The 24,114-nt window shown below is 43.0% G+C and overlaps 1 protein-coding gene across 1 annotated transcript; it reads right to left on the reverse strand.

Moving 5' to 3' along the window:
* Window positions 1–14,740: 14,740 nt before the first annotated feature.
* LOC139415838 (zinc finger protein 630-like) lies at window positions 14,741–21,276 on the reverse strand. Its single transcript, XM_071163968.1, has 2 exons — window positions 21,003–21,276; window positions 14,741–15,976 (listed from the first exon to the last, which is right to left on the reverse strand). The coding sequence occupies exons 1-2, from the start codon at window positions 21,166–21,168 to the stop codon at window positions 15,048–15,050; spliced, it is 1,095 nt and encodes a 364-aa protein (XP_071020069.1). The 5' UTR covers window positions 21,169–21,276; the 3' UTR covers window positions 14,741–15,047.
* Between the last annotated feature and the right edge of the window lie 2,838 nt (window positions 21,277–24,114).

Below are 24,114 nucleotides of genomic sequence, written 5' to 3' on the forward strand. Positions count from 1 at the left end.
TCTGTTCGTATCAGCGGGTGGTGAGTGCATAAACACTAATGGTGCGCGATTCAGCTGTTACTTCACCAGCATCCGCCCACAATTGCTAATAACCGATTCGCAACCACCGATTTATACGTGATAAAGTAATCTGAGGCCTGCACCCAACCCTAACCTAATATAGAACATGCGCTATAGGCTACAGTCAAAGTCAATAGAAAGATTTTTTGACAGGGGTGCAGGATTTTTTGTTGTTGCCTGATTTAGATATGTTTCTGCTTTATAATTTATTGTCTATAATTAGACACATATAGCCTCTTTTGTAAATTATACGTTGCCCTAGAAGACTAAAATAAATTATTGCTCAACAAATAATGTACTAGATCCATAGAATGAATGATTCAATCTAAAGTTCTCTGTCATCTTTCGTCGAGCAAAGACTTTTAGGGACTGCGGAGAAATTACAATAACGCAACAATAAAAAAAAACAAACGGGAAAGATTTTCTGTGCAAAATGTCCAAATGACATCAGTTTTACCAGTTGTAAAGGAAACAGAAAGCTGTGAAAACGACCCAACGTGTTTCTGATAAGATTTCAGTTTAGCTTCGCTACATATTTGATGCGGTTGAAATACTGTCAGCTTTTATTATTATTTTATGAGGAAGACAGCACCCTTTTGCCTGCGGGGCTTGATACGAACTTTTTCTGTCCTTTCCCAAAAGCATTATTTGGTGATTGGCTGTGTAGGCTATTTGGCATGTGTACAGTTAACCCCTAAAGTTTAGGTTTAAGCACTAAAATACTAGCACACAACTCAGACCCCCGTGCATACCCCACAAGACATGTCACCAGAGGTTTCTTCACAGTCCCCAAGTCCAGAACAGACGATGGAAGGTGCACAGTACTACATAGAGCCATGACTACATGGAACTCTATTCCACAGTACCACATAGAGCCACGACTACATGGAACTCTATTCCACAGTACTACATAGAGCCATGACTACATGGAACTCTATTCCACAGTACTACATAGAGCCACGACTACATGGAACTCTATTCCACATCAAGTAACTGATGCAAGCAGTAGAATCAGATTTTAAAAAAGCAGATACAAATACACCTTATGGAACAACAGGGACTGTGAAGAGACACACAAAGGTACAGCCATATACAGACACACACATTGTTGTATGGTGTTATTGAACATTGTGTTGTGGAGATGTGGTGGTGTAGGGAGGTTATATGATGGACTGTTTTATCTTTAGTTCATTCAGTACAAACATAGTTCACTGTTTTATCTGTTGTTTTATATGTAATGTGGGTGCTTTGGTGTGTTTGGACCCCAGGAAGAGTAGCTGCTGCCTTGGCAGGAACTAATGGGGATCCCAAATAAATTAAAAAATACCAGATAGCCTAAAAGAATGAAGGAAAAACCTCAATGTAGCCTATATAAATTTCACATGTAATATATTTATGGATTTTTAAAAACGTATTGTTTCTCTTCATTCAACCTCTTCATTCAACCTCTTCATTCAACCAAAAACACTATTTTGCTCAAAACCTTTTTTTTTTTTTTTACCTTTTAGTGTGTGTTCTTAATAAGAACCCGGGGATTATCGTGTCATAACTCCCGACCAATGGCTGTTCGCATCGGGCCGGGGACAGCCCTTAGGAAGGAATTATCACACTATTTATACCCGGGTTCGAGGGCCTTATTGCTTTAACAAAACGGTTGCGAACATAATTGTGAATATGAATTTTTTTACATGTTTTCATATTTTATTTTAATAAGTAAATTAGTTTTTATTTAATCCTTCCACCAATTGATATAGTCTGGGCAAAAGCCAGTGGCCACACTCCTACTACACTGTAAAACTATTCCCTGTGAATTTACAGCTTTATACTGGCACCACAGTTGCGAGCTTAGTAGTATAATTTTGCTTTACAGCAGATAGTACTGTAAACTACATTACAGCATATTTTCCTTACTGTAAAACATAGTAAAGCATTCCTGCTGTAATATGTAACACGGGTTCAAACCCTGGATGGGACAAATTACATTAAAAACATTTTACTAAACCAGTTTGTGATCAATTAGTATTTGGTAGCATTGCCTTTAAATTGTTTACCTTGGGTCAAATGTTTCGGGTAGCCTTCCATAAAAAGTTGGGTGAATTTTTGGCTCATTTAATTTCTCCTGACAGAGCTGGTGTAACTGAGTCAGGTTTGTAAGCCTACTTGCTCGCACACGCTTTCTCTGTTCTGCCAGCAATTTTTCTATAGGATTGAGGTCAGGGCTTTGTGATGGCCACTCCAATACCTTGACTTTGTTGTCCTTAAGCCATTTTGCCACAACTTTGGAAGTATGCTTGGGGTCATTGTCCATTTGGAAGACCCATTTGCAACCAAGCTTTAACTTCCTTTTCCACCATAATTTGCAAATAAATTCATAAAAAATCCTACAATGTGATTTTCTGGATTTGTTTTTCTCATTTTGTCTGTCATTGGTACTTCCGGCGCCGACAGAGATGGCCGCCTCGCTTCGCGTTCCTAGGAAACTATGCAGTTTTTTGTTTTTTTACGTGTTATTTCTTACATTAGTACCCCAGGTCATCTTAGGTTTCATTACATACAGTCGAGAAGAACTACTGAATATAAGATCAGCATCAACTCACCATCAGTACGACCAAGAATATGTTTTTCGCGACGCGGATCCTGTGTTCTGCCTTACGAACAGGACAACGGAGTGGATCCTATGCAGCGACCCAAAAAAACGACTCCGAAAGAGAGGGAAACGAGGCGGTCTTCTGGTCAGACTCCGGAGACGGGCACAGCGCGCACCACTCCCTAGCATTCTTCTTGCCAATGTCCAGTCTCTTGACAACAAGGTTGATGAAATCCGAGCAAGGGTAGCATTCCAGAGGGACATCAGAGACTGTAACGTTCTTTGCTTCACGGAAACGTGGCTTACTGGAGAGACGCAATCCGAAGCGGTGCAGCCAACAGGTTTCTCCACGCATCGCGCAGACAGGAAAAAACATCTTTCTGGTAAAAAGAGGGGCGGGGGCGTATGCCTTATGACTAACGTGACATGGTGCGATGAAAGAAACATACAGGAACTCAAATCCTTCTGTTCACCTGATTTAGAATTCCTCACAATCAAATGTAGACCGCATTATCTACCAAGAGAATTCTCTTCGATTATAATCACAGCCGTATATATCCCCCCCCAAGCAGACACATCGATGGCTCTGAACGAACTTTATTTAACTCTCTGCAAACTGGAAACAATTTATCCGGAGGCTGCATTCATTGTAGCTGGGGATTTTAACAAGGCTAATCTGAAAACAAGACTCCCCAAATTTTATCAGCATATCGATTGCGCAACCAGGGGAGGAAAGACCTTGGACCATTGTTACTCTAACTTCCGCGACGCATATAAGGCCCTGCCCCGCCCCCCTTTCGGAAAAGCTGACCACGACTCCATTTTGTTGATCCCTGCCTACAGACAGAAACTAAAACAAGAGGCTCCCACGCTGAGGTCTGTCCAACGCTGGTCCGACCAAGCTGACTCCACACTCCAAGACTGCTTCCATCACGTGGACTGGGAGATGTTTCGTATTGCGTCAGATAACAACATTGACGAATACGCTGATTCGGTGTGCGAGTTCATTAGAACGTGCGTTGAAGATGTCGTTCCCATAGCAACGATTAAAACATTCCCTAACCAGAAACCGTGGATTGATGGCAGCATTCGTGTGAAACTGAAAGCGCGAACCACTGCTTTTAATCAGGGCAAGGTGTCTGGTAACATGACCGAATACAAACAGTGCAGCTATTCCCTCCGCAAGGCTATCAAACAAGCTAAGCGCCAGTACAGAGACAAAGTAGAATCTCAATTCAACGGCTCAGACACAAGAGGCATGTGGCAGGGTCTACAGTCAATCACGGACTACAGGAAGAAACCCAGCCCAGTCACGGACCAGGATGTCTTGCTCCCAGGCAGACTAAATAACTTTTTTGCCCGCTTTGAGGACAATACAGTGCCACTGACACGGCCTGCAACGAAAACATGCGGTCTCTCCTTCACTGCAGCCGAGGTGAGTAAGACATTTAAACGTGTTAACCCTCGCAAGGCTGCAGGCCCAGATGGCATCCCCAGCCGCGCCCTCAGAGCATGCGCAGACCAGCTGGCCGGTGTGTTTACGGACATATTCAATCAATCCCTATACCAGTCTGCTGTTCCCACATGCTTCAAGAGGGCCACCATTGTTCCTGTTCCCAAGAAAGCTAAGGTAACTGAGCTAAATGACTACCGCCCCGTAGCACTCACATCCGTCATCATGAAGTGCTTTGAGAGACTAGTCAAGGACCATATCACCTCCACCCTACCTGACACCCTAGACCCACTCCAATTTGCTTACCGCCCAAATAGGTCCACAGACGATGCAATCTCAACCACACTGCACACTGCCCTAACCCATCTGGACAAGAGGAATACCTATGTGAGAATGCTGTTCATCGACTACAGCTCGGCATTCAACACCATAGTACCCTCCAAGCTCGTCATCAAGCTCGAGACCCTGGGTCTCGACCCCGCCCTGTGCAACTGGGTACTGGACTTCCTGACGGGCCGCCCCCAGGTGGTGAGGGTAGGCAACAACATCTCCTCCCCGCTGATCCTCAACACTGGGGCCCCACAAGGTTGCGTTCTGAGCCCTCTCCTGTACTCCCTGTTCACCCACGACTGCGTGGCCACGCACGCCTCCAACTCAATCATCAAGTTTGCGGACGACACAACAGTGGTAGGCTTGATTACCAACAACGATGAGACGGCCTACAGGGAGGAGGTGAGGGCCCTCGGAGTGTGGTGTCAGGAAAACAACCTCACACTCAACGTCAACAAAACTAAGGAGATGATTGTGGACTTCAGGAAACAGCAGAGGGAACACCCCCCTATCCACATCGATGGAACAGTAGTGGAGAGGGTAGCAAGTTTTAAGTTCCTCGGCATACACATCACAGACAAACTGAATTGGTCCACTCACACAGACAGCATCGTGAAGAAGGCGCAGCAGCGCCTCTTCAACCTCAGGAGGCTGAAGAAATTCGGCTTGTCACCAAAAGCACTCACAAACTTCTACAGATGCACAATCGAGAGCATCCTGGCGGGCTGTATCACCGCCTGGTATGGCAACTGCACCGCCCTCAACCGTAAGGCTCTCCAGAGGGTAGTGAGGTCTGCACAACGCATCACCGGGGGCAAACTACCTGCCCTCCAGGACACCTACACCACCCGATGTCACAGGAAGGCCATAAAGATCATCAAGGACATCAACCACCCGAGCCACTGCCTGTTCACCCCGCTATCATCCAGAAGGCGAGGTCAGTACAGGTGCATCAAAGCTGGGACCGAGAGACTGAAAAACAGCTTCTATCTCAAGGCCATCAGACTGTTAAACAGCCACCACTAACACTGAGTGGCTGCTGCCAACACACTGACACTGACTCAACTCCAGCCACTTTAATAATGGGAATTGATGGGAAATGATGTAAATATATCACTAGCCACTTTAAACAATGCTACCTTATATAAATGTTACTTACCCTACATTATTCATCTCATACGCATACGTATATACTGTACTCTATATCATCGACGGTATCCTTATGTAATACATGTATCACTAGCCACTTTATACTATACTATGCCACTTTGTTTACATACTCATCTCATTTGTACATACTGTACCCGATACCATCTACTGTATCTTGCCTATGCTGCTCTGTACCATCACTCATTCATATATCCTTATGTACATATTCTTTATCCCCTTACACTGTGTACAAGACAGTAGTTTTGGAATTGTTAGTTAGATTACTTGTTATTACTGCATTGTCGGAACTAGAAGCACAAGCATTTCGCTACACTCGCATTAACATCTGCTAACCATGTGTATGTGACAAATAAAATTTGATTTGATTTGATTTGATATTTGAAGTGTACCTATGATGAAAATTACAGGCCTCTCTCATCTTTTTAAGTGGGAGAACTTGCACAATTGGTGGCTGACTAAATACTTTTTTGCCCCACTGTAATTACTGTGACATTGGATTGAGCAGGATCAGGAGAACCAGTTAGAGTTGGTCCACAGGTGTATCTCAATACTCTCTTAGTCTCCTCTCTGTGTCTATGTGTCTAGGTGCACGGTGTTTCCTCCGACACATTGGTGCGGCTAGGTTGGGTTGTGTATCGGAGGACGCATGACTTTCAACCTTCGTCTCTCCTGAGCCCGTACGGGAGTTGCAGCGATGAGACAAGATAGTAGCTACTACAACAATTGGACACCACGAAATTGGGGATAAAAAGGGGTAAAAAAAAAAAAAAAGACAAAAAAACAACACATGGAATAAACAAGACATAGTCAATAATACAGTAGAACAAAAGAAAACAAAAAGTCTATATACAGTGAGTGCAAATTAGGTAAGTTAAGGAAATAAATAGGCCATGGTGGCGAAGTAATTACAATATAGCAATTAAACACTGGAATGGTAGATCGGCAGAAGATAAATGTGCAGGTAGAGAGATACTGGGGAGAAAAGGAGTAAATTACATTTAAACAATGCAGACGGCATGTCACTTCTGTTACAGTATTTGAACATGCCATATCATTTGTTTAAAATTGCTGAAATGTGTTGATGCCAAACGTGAGAAATGCATAACATTTGTATCTGTTGTCCACATATGTTGACTTTCGGGCAAAGGTGTTTCTTAGGTTCGGTGGAACAGCATTTATCAGCTCTCTGTGCGCCGAAGTCTTATTTTCTGTGGATTTAGCGCCATCTGGAGGACAAGGAGGACAAAATCAGTACTGCACCAGCGGACGTGAAAGGGGACCGGCTTTAAAAACAAATCCAAGATGGCTACTTGTGAGTGTTCAGCACAAATGTCCTTGTTTATTTTCCCCTCTCCTTGTTGGTAAGAGTTTCTGCTGCTTTACAAATGTGAAAGGATTCAAAACACACACTAAGTCTGAGTCCTCTCAGCTCTGAGTATATGTTTTTCCTAGATACAGAGTTCGGATCAGTTTAGTTTCTACTAGCCTAGCAAAGATTGTTGGGAGGTGGGGGAACGACACCAATCACAGCACCAGCACGGCCCTGCTACTCTACATAATCCCCAGCCTGCCCGGCGGCTCGGTAAAAGGCAGTTAAAGCTTTTAGATACTACCTCAGAGAGTGCTGTGTGTTTGAAGCATATGAGTCTTATCGGGGTGCTTCCAGAGAATAACTCAATGAGACTGCTAACCAAGGTGCTTTATCTTTATGTTATGGCACTTTTTGTCTGCTTCTGTTGAGAAGAATATATATGTGAAATGACCTTTCCCCTACTCATTATCTGTTGTTGTTGTTGTTAGCATTAACAGGATACACTTTAAAGTGTTAAGGTAAGTGGTAAAATAGTTAAAACACCTTCTAGCTGGGCTTAGAAATCATTGTACAATTTCAAATTTTCATCCATTTTGCTTGCTGAGGAAAAAGCCTTTTTGTGAAATCATATGTATACTGTAGCTTGTCTTGTCTTGCAAACATTCCAACCTGTGTTTCAGTCTACATCACTTTGCTTGGCCTGTTTCTTGCTTGTAGATGTCTGCCCACTGTATATCTGTTGTTTGTAGATTTTTAAATGTAGATTGGCCAACCAAGATTCCTAACCTCTTCCAACACTGATCCAAACTCAAAGTGCTTTTGCTGTCAACAGGATGTTAACAGGTTTTGAAGCTGAAGATCTATTGCAATTTTAATTATTTCATTTATTTCACTGAAAAATGTTGTGAGACTAACTCCTGTAACAATCCCCACCCCCACCCTGTTGTGCCAGCTCCGACTGCCCCTCAGACCCGGTCAACCTCCCAGACAACAGCTGGACCAGTGCAGCATCCTGCTGGCGCTCAGGTAAATGTCTCATCTCACCTATGTCTTGGCTATTTCATTTAGCTTTTGGTTGTGTGGTGATGGAAAATCAATGTATTGATTCTCTGGTCGTTCTGCCTCTACCGCCTGTGGTCCTCCCCTCCCCTGCCTCCTAACATCAGCCATCAGCCTCCAGCTTCTCCCTCCGCCTACTTCCTCTCTCTATACCATTTGTATTTCATACAGTGGGGAGAACAAGTATTTGATACGCTGCCGATTTTGCAGGTTTTCCTACTTACAAAGCATGTAGAGGTCTGTAATTTTTATCATAGGTACACTTCAACTGTGAGAGACGGAATCTAAAACAAAAATCCAGAAAATCTCATTGTATGATTTTTTAAGTGATTAAAACCTTCCAGAGAGAGACAAGGCAGCAGTCTCCTACCCCGAGAGCTTCATACTGCACATTGTTCTCAACTCACTACAACACATAAAGACATTAGTGTATTTCTCATTAACGTGATGTTTCCTTTTTTGTTAACTTCATCTGCCTTCAGCTCCCTGCTTGGCCAAGGCTCTGGACCTGCACAGTGGCCCAACACCAGCAGGACAGTAGAGGCCATTTTCATTGAGCTGTGCCACAAATACCCTGCAGACAAGACTGTGCTTGGGAACCGGGTCAACAGGTGGGCTGCTATCCTGGGGGATTACAAGAGAATCAGGACCATGGTGCTGGGCAGCCCAAACCTGATTACCCACACAAGGCTGCAACTGTTCCAGGTCAACAAGTTGACCATGACACAGTGGTAAGTTTTATATATTTTATGTGTAGTTCACTGGTTGACACAGTGTTAATGATAACAATTAACATATTTCACGTTTTTCACACAAGTACAACAAACCAATGGCCCCCATTGGAGAGAGTGACTCTGCACCAGACCCAGGACAGCATGACTGCAGAGAGGGAGGAGTCGGGCCTTCCACGCAGTCAGGAGCACCTATCAGCTTCCAAAGGACAGAACGGGGCAGGCTACACAGCGTGGCAGAGCAGCCACTAGTCAGTCACTACCACCTCTACCGCCACCTAGTCTGCCTACCACCTCCTTTCCTATTTCTCCAGTCTCCCAAGACCTGCCCTTGACCTGCACTCCTCTGCCCCCTCCTGCTGGTGGCCCCAAGGTATCCAGGACGACTGAATGGAGGAGGAGTCTGGGAATAAAGTCAGAGCTCACAAGCTGTATGAAGGACAGCTGCTCTAAATGTGGCAAGCCTAAAACTTGTGAATTTGGACACAGTATGTATGGAACTGTGAGATTCTGTGCCGCTACCTCTGGCAGCCAATCAGTGGAGGAGTGGCTGGCACTGATGAGGTCCCAGCATGGTGTTAGCCAGGGCCAGTAAACATCGACTGACTGCTGTGTACATTTTTTTGTAAATATGTTCTCTTGTTCACTTTTTTTTTAACGTTCATTTTTTAATCACTTTAACTTGTTAATCTCTTGTATATTTAGTTCATTTTTAATCACCTTAATTTGTACAGTAGGTGTAGGGGACATCATGCTGAGTTGGGCACACATGACATTCCCTGTGACAAATAATAATTGAATACATTTTTTTTTTTTTATAAAAGCACTTTCTCCTTTAATTTTATACACTCTTTATAAAAAGTTCAACAAATTTAAAAAAGTAAATCGGTCATCATTTTCTACTCAGTTAATAAAGACACTGTTTACAGAATTGTAACACACACAAGTCAGTTTCTACTCAGACTTGAGAGGACCAGCAGATACTTGAGGTGACAGCAGGGAGTCAATGCCCCCAGTGACGCCCACTAATCTCTGATTGGTTGCTGCACACCATTTGTTGGAAGTTTGGGACATCCTCAGGGAGCCTGTTTCCCAATATCTTATTACTCAAGATGGATAGAGCTTTCTACAGGGCAGGTTTTGGGACTGTGATCAATGTAGTCTATAACTCTACAGACTAAACAAAAACATATTTTTTTAAACTTATGAATCTGAATATTTGTTATCTACCTTTTTTTAGTGTATCGGCTAATTCTTTATTTTGGTTATCACAGCTACATAGGCTGGATAAGGCAGCTCAACACCTTGTCTGGGACAAGAATGCATGCTATAGGTGATTTCTCTCCCTGTTTCAGGTACTCCCGGCGTCAGAGGGAGAGGATGGTGCTGCAGCAGGGATTGGGGCTCGCTCCTGCCCCCCAGGGTCAACGCCCAGCCCCTCCCTGCAGCCAAGCCCCTTCACTACCAGCGGGAGGGGATACAGGCACCTTTCCCTACACCGCCACCCCCGGTCCCACGCCAGGCCACCCAGCAAGGACGGCCCGCCCATTCTGCCAGCTCACCTGGATCAACAACCCCCCCAGCACTTCCCGGCCCTATAGTGATGGCAAAACAATTTATTTTCAGGGTTGAACTGATGACACCTGCTCAACATCCTGGCTCATGGCAGACATTGAACAACTCCTTCAGATTGCTATCAAAGACTATGTATTTCGGATCTTGCACACACACTCTTCGATAGTATATCTTGGCTCGAACTGTGACGATTGTGATTCTGAGCTCTCAGGTTCTCACAGCGAGTTCTGGTCTTCACTGATCTCACTCTCCGTCAGCTCCATCTGTGGCGTATAGGGGCAGGACTCAGTAGTATACTGATGGTATTCGTCGTAATCTAGCTGGGCCCCGAGCTCTTTCGTGATGGTCCCGGTGGACCTCTTCACCACAGCACAGGAACACTCTGGCACCCAGGGGTCAGTTTGGCATGCTGTACTAACCGTTCTTTCCTGTTGGTAGAAAACAATTAAGGCATCTATTAGGCTATAGGTATATTCAAGAATCACTGTGTATTGTCCATTTTATGTCCAAAATGGCCTCAGGGATGACAGATTGTGTCTTGAAATAAACAATAGCCTTATAAATAACATGGATTTGCTTGTGCCTCCTCCTGCAGTCTCCTCCAGGATGAAAACCTTTTTCAGGGATGTAGATGTCACCCTGAAAACATACACATGTTTTGTTAAGACAACTCAACCCAGATATAGAAGTTGGCGTTAACAAGCTACCGGTCTTATGTCAACTTTTTTATTTAATTTTTTTATTTCACCTTTATTTAACCAGGTAGGCTAGTTGAGAACAAGTTCTCATTTACAACTGCGACCTGGCCAAGATAAAGCAAAGCAGTGTGAACGGACAACACAGAGTTACACATGGAGTAAACAATTAACAAGTCAATAACACAGTAAAAAGAAAAAAGTCTAGCTAAATAAAGTGGGGCTAACAAAACATTCAAAGAACAAATGTCAACTAAATGTATTACAGTAACGTTACTTGACTGAGGTGGCCAGCTACAGAGTAACTACCTAATACAGGGCTACACAGAGAAACTGTGTTGCAATTTTAGGTGCAGTCGAGTTACTTGATAACACTGGGGGGGTTACACAAAACATTTCAGACGCAATAAACGTAAACTCACACCATTCTGTACAAATGTGCGCAACCGCAACATTGAAACGAGGCTACAAAGAAAACTAATGGGACGGTAGCGACTGTGTTGACTTCAAAATCGGGGGTGTGAACTACGTTTCTATTCAAGCGTTGATCGACATGGTAATGGCTCTATAGCATTGGAAAAAAGTTGAAAAAAACGGGCGCTCCGTTACATCGTGGCGTGTCATGTCGTAACGTACAGCACACATAAAGCTACTATTTCTGTCTTACAATCTCTCTCCACCAGGTTCAGCACTTCTATCACTTCTATGTCCCTTAAGGTCCTTGTGTAATGTGATATTGTACCCCCTAGCCCAATTTGTCCTTTGTAAATTATTCATATATACTCATGTTCCCACATGTACTTCCTGTATTGATTTGTTAAATAAAACATAAAATAAAAACCTCTCTCTTCGATTCACTCTCCACGCGAAAACAAAATACCAGACAACTTGCTGATTCCTGTCAGTCGTTACTATGGCAATTTAAAATGGCGCTGACCATAGCTCAAATAAACCAGGTCGACGATCAAAACACTAAATATAGAGACGTTTTTTTATGTTAAATGCACATGTTTAGTATTAGTGGATTGAATACATATCTTTGCTTAGATGTACTTCCTAAAATGTTTCCATTCCGTATTAAAGTTTAATTTAGCTTGAGATATGTCACTTTTGACATCTTGCCTTGAAATGCTGCCTTTTATCCTTGTCGATTGGGACACAGTATCTGACTTGATTTGCGTTTAGTTCAGCCGTCCTGTTGCACTTACCCAACATGACCTCTAGAGGTGCACTTACCCAACGTGACCACTAGAGGGGAGCGAATATCCACAGGAGTTTCGCAGTGCTTTCTCCACCACACAGTGAACACAGTAAACACAAGTTTTAGTTAAAAAAAAATAAAAGCTAGAACGATCCTCAGGGGAGCAAAATAAGGAACGCTTCACGAATTTGCGTGTCATCCTTGAGCTTTAGCAGGTGACTACATTTTTAACAGTTACCTTGTGATTGTAAACTGGATACAAATGTAATTCATTTTAAAAATAATTTGTCTGTCTGCACAGCCCTAGCTTGAACCCCATGGCTGCTTGTTGCTTCATTGTTTAAATGTTTTTTCATTATGTCTCCTTGCAGCATGCCTAAGGCACGTTCACGCAGATGAGCAGGGATCCTGGGCATATTTCTTTTGCTGTTTTTCAGTCAGTAGAAAGGCCTCTTTAGTGTCCTAAGTTTTTATAACTGGGACCTTAATTGCCTACCGTCTGTAAGCTGTTAGTGTCGTAACGACCGTTCCACAGGTGCATGTTCATTAGTTGTTTATGGTTCATTGAACAAGTATGGGAAACAGTGAAGTTATTTGGATTTTTACAAATGATCTTTGAAAGACAGGGTCCTGAAAAAGGGACGTTTCTTTTTTTTGCTGTTTAGTGAATTTCTTTATTTTATTATAATTTTTCTAAAACCTTTATTTAACTAGGCAAGTCAGTTAAGAACAAATTCTTATTTTCAATGACAGCCTAGGAACAGTGGGTTAACTGCCTGTTCAGGGGCAGAACGACAGATTTGTACCTTGTCAGCTCGGGGATTTGAACTTGCAACCTTCCGGTTACTAGTCCAACGCTCTAACCGCTAGGCTAGTGATTCCTATGTTGTTGATGTAAAAAATATTTGTTGGTCTGTAATGAGGGTCAACCAGATGCTGCACTTGACACATGTATGAAATTGCTTATTCCAGTTACTAATAAGAATGCACCTACTAAGAAAATGACTGTAAAAATGTGTTTTAAATCCCCTTCGATTGATGAGGAATTGAAAATTGAGAGGGATGAGGCAAAGGGAATGGCAAATAAGTCTGGTTTCACAACCGATTGGCAAACGTATCGCATATTGAGAAATCATGTGACCAAACTGAATAAAAATAATAAGAAACTACACTATGAAACAAAGATAAATTACATAAAGAATGATTTAAAGAATTATAGTAAAAAGCTTTGGAGCACCTTAAATGACATTTTGGGCAAAAAGGCAAACTCAGCTCCGTCCTTCATTGAATCAGATGGCTCATTCATCACAAAACCCAATGATATTGCCAACTACTTGAATTATATTTTAATTGGCAAGATTAGCAAACTTAGGCATGGCATGCCAGTGTGACAAAGTGAAAATGTAGAGTTTCCATCAACCTCACGCGCAATGTAGATATCAAAGAATGCCGCAGTTCGCGGGTAGAGTAGTGGGTGAAACCATTCACTTCAGGAAAAGCAGTGATATAGTTTCCTTTCATTATGTGTTGTTGAATTCATACGGATATTTGCTGCCATTGTAGTAAGGTTGGTAATACGAAAGGTATTCAGACGATGTCCAGTGTCTGTGTTATTTTCCCCATCTTAATCTTTTCTTTTTATTGGCCAGTCTGAGATATGGCTTTTTCTTTGCAACTCTGCCTAGAAGGTCAGCATCCCGGAGACGCGCTGTTCTGTGGAGGGAGTAGTACATAGTGTTGTACGAGATCTTCAGTTCCTTGGCAATTTCTCGCATGAAATAGTCTATTCTTGTTCTGAGAAATGAAGGCTAACGAGTTTCAGAAGAAAGGTCTTTGTTTCTGGCCATTTTGAGCCTATAATCGAGCCCGCAAATGCTGATGCTCCAGATACTCAACTAGTCTATAGAAGGCCAATTTTATTGCTTCTTTAATTAGCACAAGTTTTCAGCTGTTCTAACATAATTGCAAAAGGGTTTTCTAATGATCAACTAGCCTTTTAAAATGATACACTTGGATTAGCTAACACAACGTGCCATTGGAACACAGGAATGATGGTTGCTGATAGTGGGCCTCTGTATGCCTATGTAGATATTCCATTAAAAATCAGCCGTTTCCATCTACAATAGTCATTTACAACATTAACAATGTCTACACTGTATTTCTGATCAATTTTATATTATTTTAACAGACAAAAAATGTGCCTTTCTTTCAAAAACAAGGACATTTCTAAGTGACCCCAAACTTTTGAACGGTAGTGTAGATGTTATTGAATTGGGACAGGAAAAACACTGCAGTGCACTTATGAGGAGTTGACTATCACTACTATCACTACTATCACTACTTCCCAAAAGTTACCATTTCAAACAATATCATGAATGAGCAACATTGGGTCAGAATGGATGAGAAACACTCATGGACAGACGGAAGGAGATAACTTCTGGAATTAATGCATTTTTTTAAATAAATCAATAACATCAGTCAGAACATTCTGTCATCACCAGATATCCCTGTTTCTAATTACGTGGAAACATCAACAGACATTGAACAAAATACAGACACTACTGTTATTTAATTTCCTAAACTTTTAATTCAAATCAAACTTTATTTACACAAAACATTTTACTAAAGTAAATCCATCACGTATCTATTTATCTGAAACCCACAGCAGGAATGATCCAGAGTAGCTTTGCTTTCCTAAGAGTGTTGTTCACATCCTCCATTTTTATTCCCATCTCCTGACAGGAGATCTTTGTCCTAGCTGTCTTTCTTTTTTGTGTTTTCATCCTATTTTCTTTCTTTGTGGATTTATCTCACGTGCGTCAGCACGTTTACCATCTGAATTAATCTTTTACCTCTGACTGAGCAGCCATATGATTACTCTCCTGTGTGAGTCCGTACATGTGCAGTTAGGTGCTCTTTGCGAATGAAGCCTTTACCGCAGTCACCACAGCTAAATGGTTTCTCTCCTGTGTGAGTCAGTATGTGTCTCCTTAGGTCCCCTTTCTGAATAAAGCTCTTCCCACAGTCACCACAGGTAAATGGTTTCTCTCCTGTGTGAATACTCATGTGTCTGGACAGATGTCCTTTTTGTTTGAAGGTCTTTCCACAAAAGGGGCAGGTGCAGGGTTTACCACCATGACAGAGTCGGACATGGGCCTTCAGTTTACAGGTGGAGTTATAGAGTTTTTTGCACAAGTGGCATTCACTGACTCTCTTCTTGGCAAAAGTCACATGCCTCTGCAGGTCAGCTTTCAGAGGAAACGTTTCACCACAGTCACGGCAGTGGTGAGTTTTTATAGACGTGGTGCTGAGTTTGGAATAGTGTTCCCCCATTGGTGGGTTTGGATCCAATGATGGGCTAGGCTCAAATGGTGGGCTGCTGTCAAGTCCTCCTGTGTAGCTGCTTACAGCTGAACTGTGGCTGAAGGCATTGTTCTGATTATCTGGAGGGTCACAGGGAATGTTGAGACCCTTAATGCGGGTCACAGTGCCAAAACGTGTGAAATCCACTCGTTTACAGTCGCTCTCTCTGTTCTCCACAGTCTGGATTTGGGGAAGAGTCAAGGACCAAAGTGGGTCCTCCGGATCACATTCCCTTTTCACACAGGAAGGAGTGAATTTGAATTCTATGATATCAGGCTCCAGACTTTGAAGCTCCTCCTGACTGGTCCTGACTTCCTCCTGTTTCTCTTTAATCTGTGTGGGCTCTGGGTCCTCCTGCCCCAGACTGGGGCTCCACTCCTGCTCACAGTGCTGCTGCTCAGGGGGAACCTCCTCTTCAGAGACACAGAGCTGCAGGGAGTCTGGAGGGAAGGAGAGAGGAGGAGCAGGGGTCATCTATACAGACTTTAGACAAGCTGAGAAAACTCAATTCCACCATATATATATATACATCTCAATGGAGTTGTGATGAGTGTCGGCGGAGTGTATCTCTGGTTGCATCGAGTCCCTATCTGTCCAACCTGTAAAAATGTCCATTCTTTAACCTCCTCTGGGATATGTGGGACGGTGGCGTCCCAACTGGCCAACATCCAGTGGAAATACAGAGCGCCAAATACTAATAAATTAATATAAAAATTAAACTTTCATGAAATCACACATGCAATACACCAAATTAAAGCTACACTTCTGGTGAATCCAGCCAACGTGTCAGATTTCAAAAAGGCTTTACGGCGAAAGCAAATTATACTATTATCTGAGGACAGCACCCCAGCAAACAAACACAGACCATCATATTTCAACCCTCCAGGCGTGACACAAAACGCAGAAATAAAGATATAATTCATGCCTTACCTTTGACGAGCTTCTTCTGTTGGCACTCCAATATGTCCCATAAACATCACAAATGGTCCTTTTGTTCGATTAATTCCCTTCGATATATATCCAAAATGTCCATTTATTTGGCGCGTTTGATCAAGAAAAACACCGGTTCCAACTCGCGCAACATGACTACAAAAGTTACCTGTAAGCTTTGTCCAAACATTTCAAACTACTTCCTAATACAACTTTAGGTATTTTTTAACGTAAATAATCAATCAAATTTAAGATGGGATATACTGTGTTCAATAACGGAGGAAAACAATGTGTAACGCGCCACTAACAAAGATTACACTTCCCTCTAGCCTCATTCTGAACAGTGCTACTTCTTCATTTCTCAAAGGAAAAACCTCAACCAATTTCTAAAGACTGTTGACATCCAGTGGAAGCGATAGGAACTGCAAGAAAGTCGATTAGAAATCTGGAATCCCAATGAAATGCCATTGAAAAGAGAGTGACCTCAAATAACAAAAATTCTGAATGGTTTGTCCTCGGGGTTTCGCCTGCCAAATAAGTTCTGTTATACTCACAGACATGATTCAAACAGTTTTAGAAACTTCAGAGTGTTTTCTATCCAAATCTACTAATAATATGCATATCTTAGCTTCTGGGCCTGAGTAGCAGGCAGTTTAATTTGGGCATGCTTTTTATCCAAAATTCCGAATGCTGCCCCCTATCCTAGAGAAGTTAATGCCTACCTTGTACCTGTGTAATTTTATTTGGGTGTTGCAATACGTCGTTTTTCCTTTTTCTTTTTTAAACAACTTAATTCTATGTGAAGTCGGTCAAATCTGTCATTTAACAGACAATCTTATCCAGAGTGACTTACAGTAGTGAGTGCATACATTTTCTTACCGATCTACCAACATAACCACACGACTTTAAACATGCACTACACAACCAAATGTAGAAAAAGGGGTGTGAATACTTTATGAAGCTAGCTACAGTGTCTTCAGAAAAAGACAAGGGAGGTTTTCCAATGCCTCGCAAAGAAGTGCACCTATTGGTAGATGGGTAAAAATAAAAAAGCAGACATAGAATATCCCTTTGAGCATTGTGCAGTTATTAATTACCCTTTGGATGGTGTATCAATACACCCAGTCTGTCTGATACAGGCATCCTTCCTAACTCAGTTGCCGGAGAGGAAGGAAACCACTCAGGGATTTCACCATGAGGCCAATAGTCTCACTTTAAAACAGCTACAGAGATTAATGACTGTGATAGGAGAAAACTGAGGATGATCAACAACCTTGTAGTTACTCACAATACTAACCTAAATTACAGAGTGAAAAGAAAGAAGCCTGTACAGAATACAAATATTGCAAAAAATGCATGCTCTTTACAATAAGGAACTAACTTAAAACTGCAACAAACAAAAACATGTGTCAAAGAAATTAACTTAATGTCCTGAATACAAAGCATTACATTTGGGGCAAATCCAACACAGCACATCTCAGAGTACCACTCTTCATATTTTCAAGCATGGTTGTGGCTGCATCATGTTATGGGTATGCTTGTCATTGGCAAAGGACTAGGGAGTTTTTTAGGATAAAAAGAAATGCAATAGAGCTAAGCACAGGCAAAATCCTAGAGGAAAACCTGTTTCAGTCTGCTTTCCAACAGATATTGGGAGACAAATTCACCATTCAGTAGAACAATAACCTAAACCAGAAGGCCAAATATACACTGGAGTTGCTTACCAATAAGACATTGAATGTTCCTGAGTGGCCTAGTTACAGTTTTGACTTAAATCTAGGGATGCACGATATGTCGGTGAACATATCGGTATCGGCCTGATGTCTAGTGTTAAAAACCGATGTCGGGCCTCCCGGGTGGCGCAGTGGTCTAGGGCACTGCATCGCAGTGCTAGCTGTGCCACCAGAGACTCTGGGTTCGCGCCCAGGCTCTGTCGCGACCGGGAGGTCCGTGGGGCGACGCACAATTGGCCTAGCATCGTCCGGGTTAGGGAGTGTTTGGCCGGTAGGGATATCCTTGTCTAATCACGCACTAGCAATTCCTGTGGCGGGCCGGGCGCAGTGCACGCTAACCAGGTCGCCAGGTGCACGGTGTTTCCTCCGACACATTTGTTTCCTCCGACACATTGGTGCGGCTGGCTTCCGGGTTGGATGCGCGCTGTGTTAAGAAGCAGTGGGTTGTGTTTCGGAGGACGCATGGCTTTCGACCTTCGTCTCTCCCGAGCCCGTACGGGAGTTGTAGCGATGAGACAAGATAGTAGCTACTAACAATTGGATACCATGAAATTGGGGAGAAAAGGGGGTAAAATTCCAAAAATAAAAACGATGACAGAATGACGGCTACACGTGCAACACAGCATTCCTAATGTGTGGATCGATCAGTCGTTTGAAAGAGTAAGAACATTTCAGCGACACAACTCAAAGGCGAAATCCATGAAAGCCAAAATAATGGAATTCATTGCCCTCGACAATCAACCAAACTCTGTCGTGGGTGATGTTGGCTTTCACCGACTGGTCGAGCACCGGTACACACTACCAAGTGCGCAATTTTTCCGATGTTGCCCTACCAGAGTTACACAGTGATAGCATCACTGCTATTAGTTTCACGACATACACACTATGGAACGCCGTTTGGGTCTTTGCGTGTCAAAAAATATACAGTAGTACTGTCAAAGCTGTACAACAAAGTCTGCAAACAAGCAAACACCGGCTACGAACGATGTGTTTACAATACCGCGTTGGTAATAAAGCATCATTTGTTCGACCACAACTTCTGGGCTAGCTAGTTGTAGCTTGGTACCAAGCTAACACCAATTACAACCAGCCTGAAAACAATGACCAGTAGAAACTGCAGTCATTGTCATTATTCTTAGCAATGATTTAGGAATCCTAGTGAGTAAGTATTAGCTAGGTAGCCACTTGTTGTTCGCCTATTGAAATTGAACTTCAGTTCATTAAAATAAAGAGCTAGGCAGCTACTTAAACCTGTTGCCCAAATTATAAGCAGCCAGCTAGCTTCATCTGGCTAGACGAGGCTCGACCGCACCATGTGTTGTGAAGCTAGCCACAATAAAGATTAGACACAATAGTGGAATTTGAGGTTTGCCTTCAAAATAAAATTATGTCATTGACAGTGATGCAAATGAATACAAATAGTAGAATTATGCCATACATTTATTTTGAAGGCTAACCGCAAAGTCCACTATTGTGGCTAATTCCTTATTGTAGCTAGCTTCACATAGATGGGTCCGACCACCATTAATCAAATAACAACTGTCTTATAAATTAGAGTTACACCTAGCTACTGAAACAGACTGTTGTTTTGCTATATATTTGGGGAAGAACATTGTTTGCATCCATGAGCGAGCTAGATTTTTTATTTTTGATGACCAGTGCTGTAGGTGAGCGAGACAACTTTACCAGCATCATAGCACGATGAATCGTGGTGACATATGAAAGACGAGTGATAGTGTAATCAATGTGTAATAACTAAGTAAAAAATGTATGAGCGCGTTCAATTATTGTGTGACGTGCAGTCATATTTACGTGCTGATTGGTCAAACAGCGTTCCATAGAAATCCTGTCGTGGAAATATTCGGTCAATCATATTTCACAAATACCGGCGCCTGTGAGTTGAAATAGACTTTTAATTACTTCATAATAAAAGCCTAAACTAACTTCCAGTCTTGGCACAGACTACTTATACATTTGTCCTCCTTACGTCATACTCATAGTAACTCCTCTCAATGGCTCGGTAGCATTTAGCAACCGTTACCATATTGCCTTCATATTAGGACATGGAACCTGTAGAGCCACAGAAATAGTTTCATGCATGTAGGACCATAGTAACAGACCATGACACCCTACAGAAATTACCATACATGTCATCCTGCTAACTCCTCTGAAAGGGACACCCCTGTTCGGGAAAATACCAAAGAGGTGTAACCATAGCAACAGTACATAGTTGGCCATAACACAGTTACAGGAATAACCCGTCGTGCATGTCTAATGGTGTCTAATGACCCAGAGCACATATGTTGGCTAAAATGTTAAATATCGGGTATCGTTTTTTTTTGGCAAGGAAAATATTGGATATCGGTATCGGCCAAAAATGTAATCACTAATTAAATCGTCTTGGAAATCTATGGCAACACTTGAAAATGTCTGTTTAGTAATGATCAACAACCAACTTGACAGAGCTTGAAGAATTTTTAAAAGAATAATGTGCAAATATTGTACAATCCAGGTGTGCAAATCTCATAGAGACGTATGCAGAACGTCTTACAGCTGTAATCGCTGCCAAAGGTGATTCTAACATTTATTGACTCAGGGGTGTGAATGCTTACGAAAATGAGACTTGTATTTCATTTTCAATAAATTTGGAAACATTTCTAAAAACACGTTTTCACGTTGTCATTATGGGGTACTGTGTGTTGATGGGAGCGACACAAATATATTTTGAATTCCGGCTGTAACAACAAAATGTAGAATTAGTCAAGGTGTATGAATACTTTCTGAAGGCACAGTAGCTAAGTACCTATTTTACGTTGTCGTATCTCTGGAGTGATCCCCAGCAGTCTCCGTAGCCGATCATTCTCCTCCTGGTACTCCACTACCGTTTTCTCAACTGCCCCGAAAATCTCCACAGCAGCCGCCGTTAAACGCTCATTTAAAAACACACTCAACAACTGTAGTTTAGACATTTTCAGTCGAATGTGAGTTGGGTAGTCTATTCTAGTCAGTATGTATTTCTTTACCCCACACAAGGAATGCAAAATCAAAACAGTCGTTTCCAATCCTACTTCCGTGTTCTAGTCAAGGAATTTTGGAAAACTCCTTGGTTTTAGTGGGTGGCAAACCCAGAAACGCACAGCAGCGCCGCCAGCTGGATGGGGGTTTAACTACTGTGCAATAAAGTTTACAGACCAGTAGTAAAGGGAAACCATAAATACATGTAGACAAACAGTGGTTATCATAAGTATAGGATAATGTGGCATAATCAATTCTTCATCAGGAGTCGACTGTATATCAGTGTTAACTTTGGCAGCTATTTTAGATTTAGTTTTAGTCAGGGGTGAAAGCAAGGCGGTAGTGGGGGTAGTGGGGGTAGCCTGTACCGGTAAAACATCAGCCTATCACAATAATTAAAACAAAATGTCAAGAAAACTGTAGGCTATTACACACGTATTTATCATTACGCATGTCAGAGGAATTAACAATTTGCGAATGGACTTGTGGTATTGCCTACAATTCAAAATGCGATGTGGTTCTATGATAACATTGACATTTTACCAAGGCAGAGATGAGTGGCCGACACCAAGATGCGCGCAGGGACAACTGTGAACGCATAAATTCTGGCCTTAATGACAATCGGCCAATGTCATTACACTTTTTGGTGTTTTGTGTAAAATATGTCTCTTTCCATTCACTACTGTTTGGAGGCTGGAAATATGGTAGGGGAGAGCGAGGTATGTTGACACACTTTTCACACTGTGTAACATTTACTAGGCACAATACATCACAATGGAGCACAATACATCACAATGGAGCACAATACATCACAATGGAGTACAATACATCACAATGGAGCACAATACATCACAATGGAGCACAATACATCACAATGGAGCACAATACATCACAATGGAGTACAATACATCACAATGGAGTACAATACATCACAATGGAGCACAATACATCACAATGGAGCACACTACATCACAATGGAGTACAATACATCACACTGGAGCACAATACATCACAATGGAGCACAATACATCACAATGGAGCACAATACATCACAATGGAGCACAATACATCACAATGGAGTACAATACATCACAATGGAGTACAATACATCACAATGGAGTACAATACATCACAATGGAGTACAATACATCACAATGGAGCACAATACATCACAATGGAGTACAATACATCACACTGGAGCACAATACATCACAATGGAGCACAATACATCACAATGGAGTACAATACATCACAATGGAGTACAATACATCACAATGGAGCACAATACATCACAATGGAGTACAATACATCACAATGGAGCACAATACATCACAATGGAGCACAATACATCACAATGGAGTACAATACATCACAATGGAGTACAATACATCACAATGGAGCACAATACATCACAATGGAGTACAATACATCACAATGGTATACATGTCATACCAAATGAAATAAGGAAGTCTTGGGCACATATGTTGTATTCATTACATCTTCATATCTTATTTCAGTAGGGAGTTGTAGACCGTTAAATATAGAGTGTGCACTTGTGACAATTTTCCCCATCAGCGGGTAAATTGTCACACTATGTCAGGTAAGTTATCACATTGGATTATCAACAAATATGAACAGCCTGTCTGAGCTCGTGCTAGGCAGGGCTGGAATGGTGCTGGGGCCTGGCAGGGCTGGAATGGTGCTGGGACCTGGCAGGTTGGTGCTGGGGCCTGGCAGGGCTGGAATGGTGCTGGGGCCTGGCAGGTTGGTGCTGGGGCCTGGCAGGGCTGGAATGGTGCTGGGGCCTGGCAGGGCTGGAATGGTGCTGGGGCCTGGCAGGTTGGTTCTGGGGCCTGGCAGGTTGGTGCTGAGGCCTGGCAGGGCTGGAATGGTGCTGGGGCCTGGCAGGTTGGTGCTGGGCCCTGGCAGGGCTGGAATGGTGCTGGGGCCTGGCAGGTTGGTGCTGGGACCTGGCAGGGCTGGAATGGTGCTGGGGCCTGGCAGGTTGGTGCTGGGGCCTGGAAGGTTGGTGCTGGGGTCTGGCAAGTTGGTGCTGGGTCCTGGCAGGGCTGGAATGGTGCTGGGCCCTTTGATCAGGAAATGATCGCAGAAGTTGACACGGGGGGAATAAAAACCAGCCTCGTCGTTGGCCCCGATGTCTTGCTCCCAGACAAACTAAACAACTTCTTCACTCGCTTTGAGGACAATACAGTGCCACCGACACGGCCCGCTACCAAAACCTGCGGACTCTCCTTCGCCCACAGCCAAGGTGAGTAAAACATTTATACGTGTTAACCCTCGCAAGGCTGCCGGCCCAGACGGAATCCCTAGCCGCGTCCTCAGAGCATGCACAGACCAGCTGGCTGGTGTGTTTATGGACATATTCAATCAATCCCTATCCCAGTCCGCTGTTCCCACATGCTTCAAGAGGGCCAGCATTGTTCCTGTTCCCAAGAAAGCTAAGGTAACTGAGCTAAACGACTATCGCTCCGTAGGACTCACTTCCGTCATTATGAAGTGCTTTGAGAGACTAGTCAAGGATCATATCACCTCCACTCTACCTGACACCCTAGACCCACTCCAATTTCTTACCTCCCCAATAGGTCCACAGACGACGCAATCACACTGCACACTGCCCTAACCCATCTGGACAAGTGGAATACCTATGTAAGAATGCTGTTCACCGACTACAGCTCAGCATTCAACACCATAGTGCCCTCCAAACTCGTCATTAAGCTCGAGACCCTGGGTCTCAACCCCGCCCTGTGCAACTGGCTCCTGGACATTCTGACGGGCCGCCCCCAGGTGGTGAGGGTAGGAAACAACATCTCCACCCCGCTGATCCTTAACACTGGGGCCCCACAAGGGTGCGTTCTCAGCCCTCTCCTGTACTCCCTGTT

This window comes from Oncorhynchus clarkii, chromosome 9 (genome assembly GCF_045791955.1).
Source record: "Oncorhynchus clarkii lewisi isolate Uvic-CL-2024 chromosome 9, UVic_Ocla_1.0, whole genome shotgun sequence".
In the NCBI taxonomy this organism is placed as follows: Eukaryota; Metazoa; Chordata; class Actinopteri; order Salmoniformes; family Salmonidae; genus Oncorhynchus; species Oncorhynchus clarkii.

Excerpts from the sequence above, each read along its gene's own strand:
- LOC139415838 (XM_071163968.1), bottom strand. The coding sequence starts at position 21,168 with ATGTCTAAACTACAGTTGTTGAGTGTGTTTTTAAATGAGCGTTTAACG. Across the intron at positions 15,977-21,002 it reads GATACGACAACGTAAAATAG|ACTCCCTGCAGCTCTGTGTC; the intron begins GTACTTAGCTAC and ends CCTTCCCTCCAG.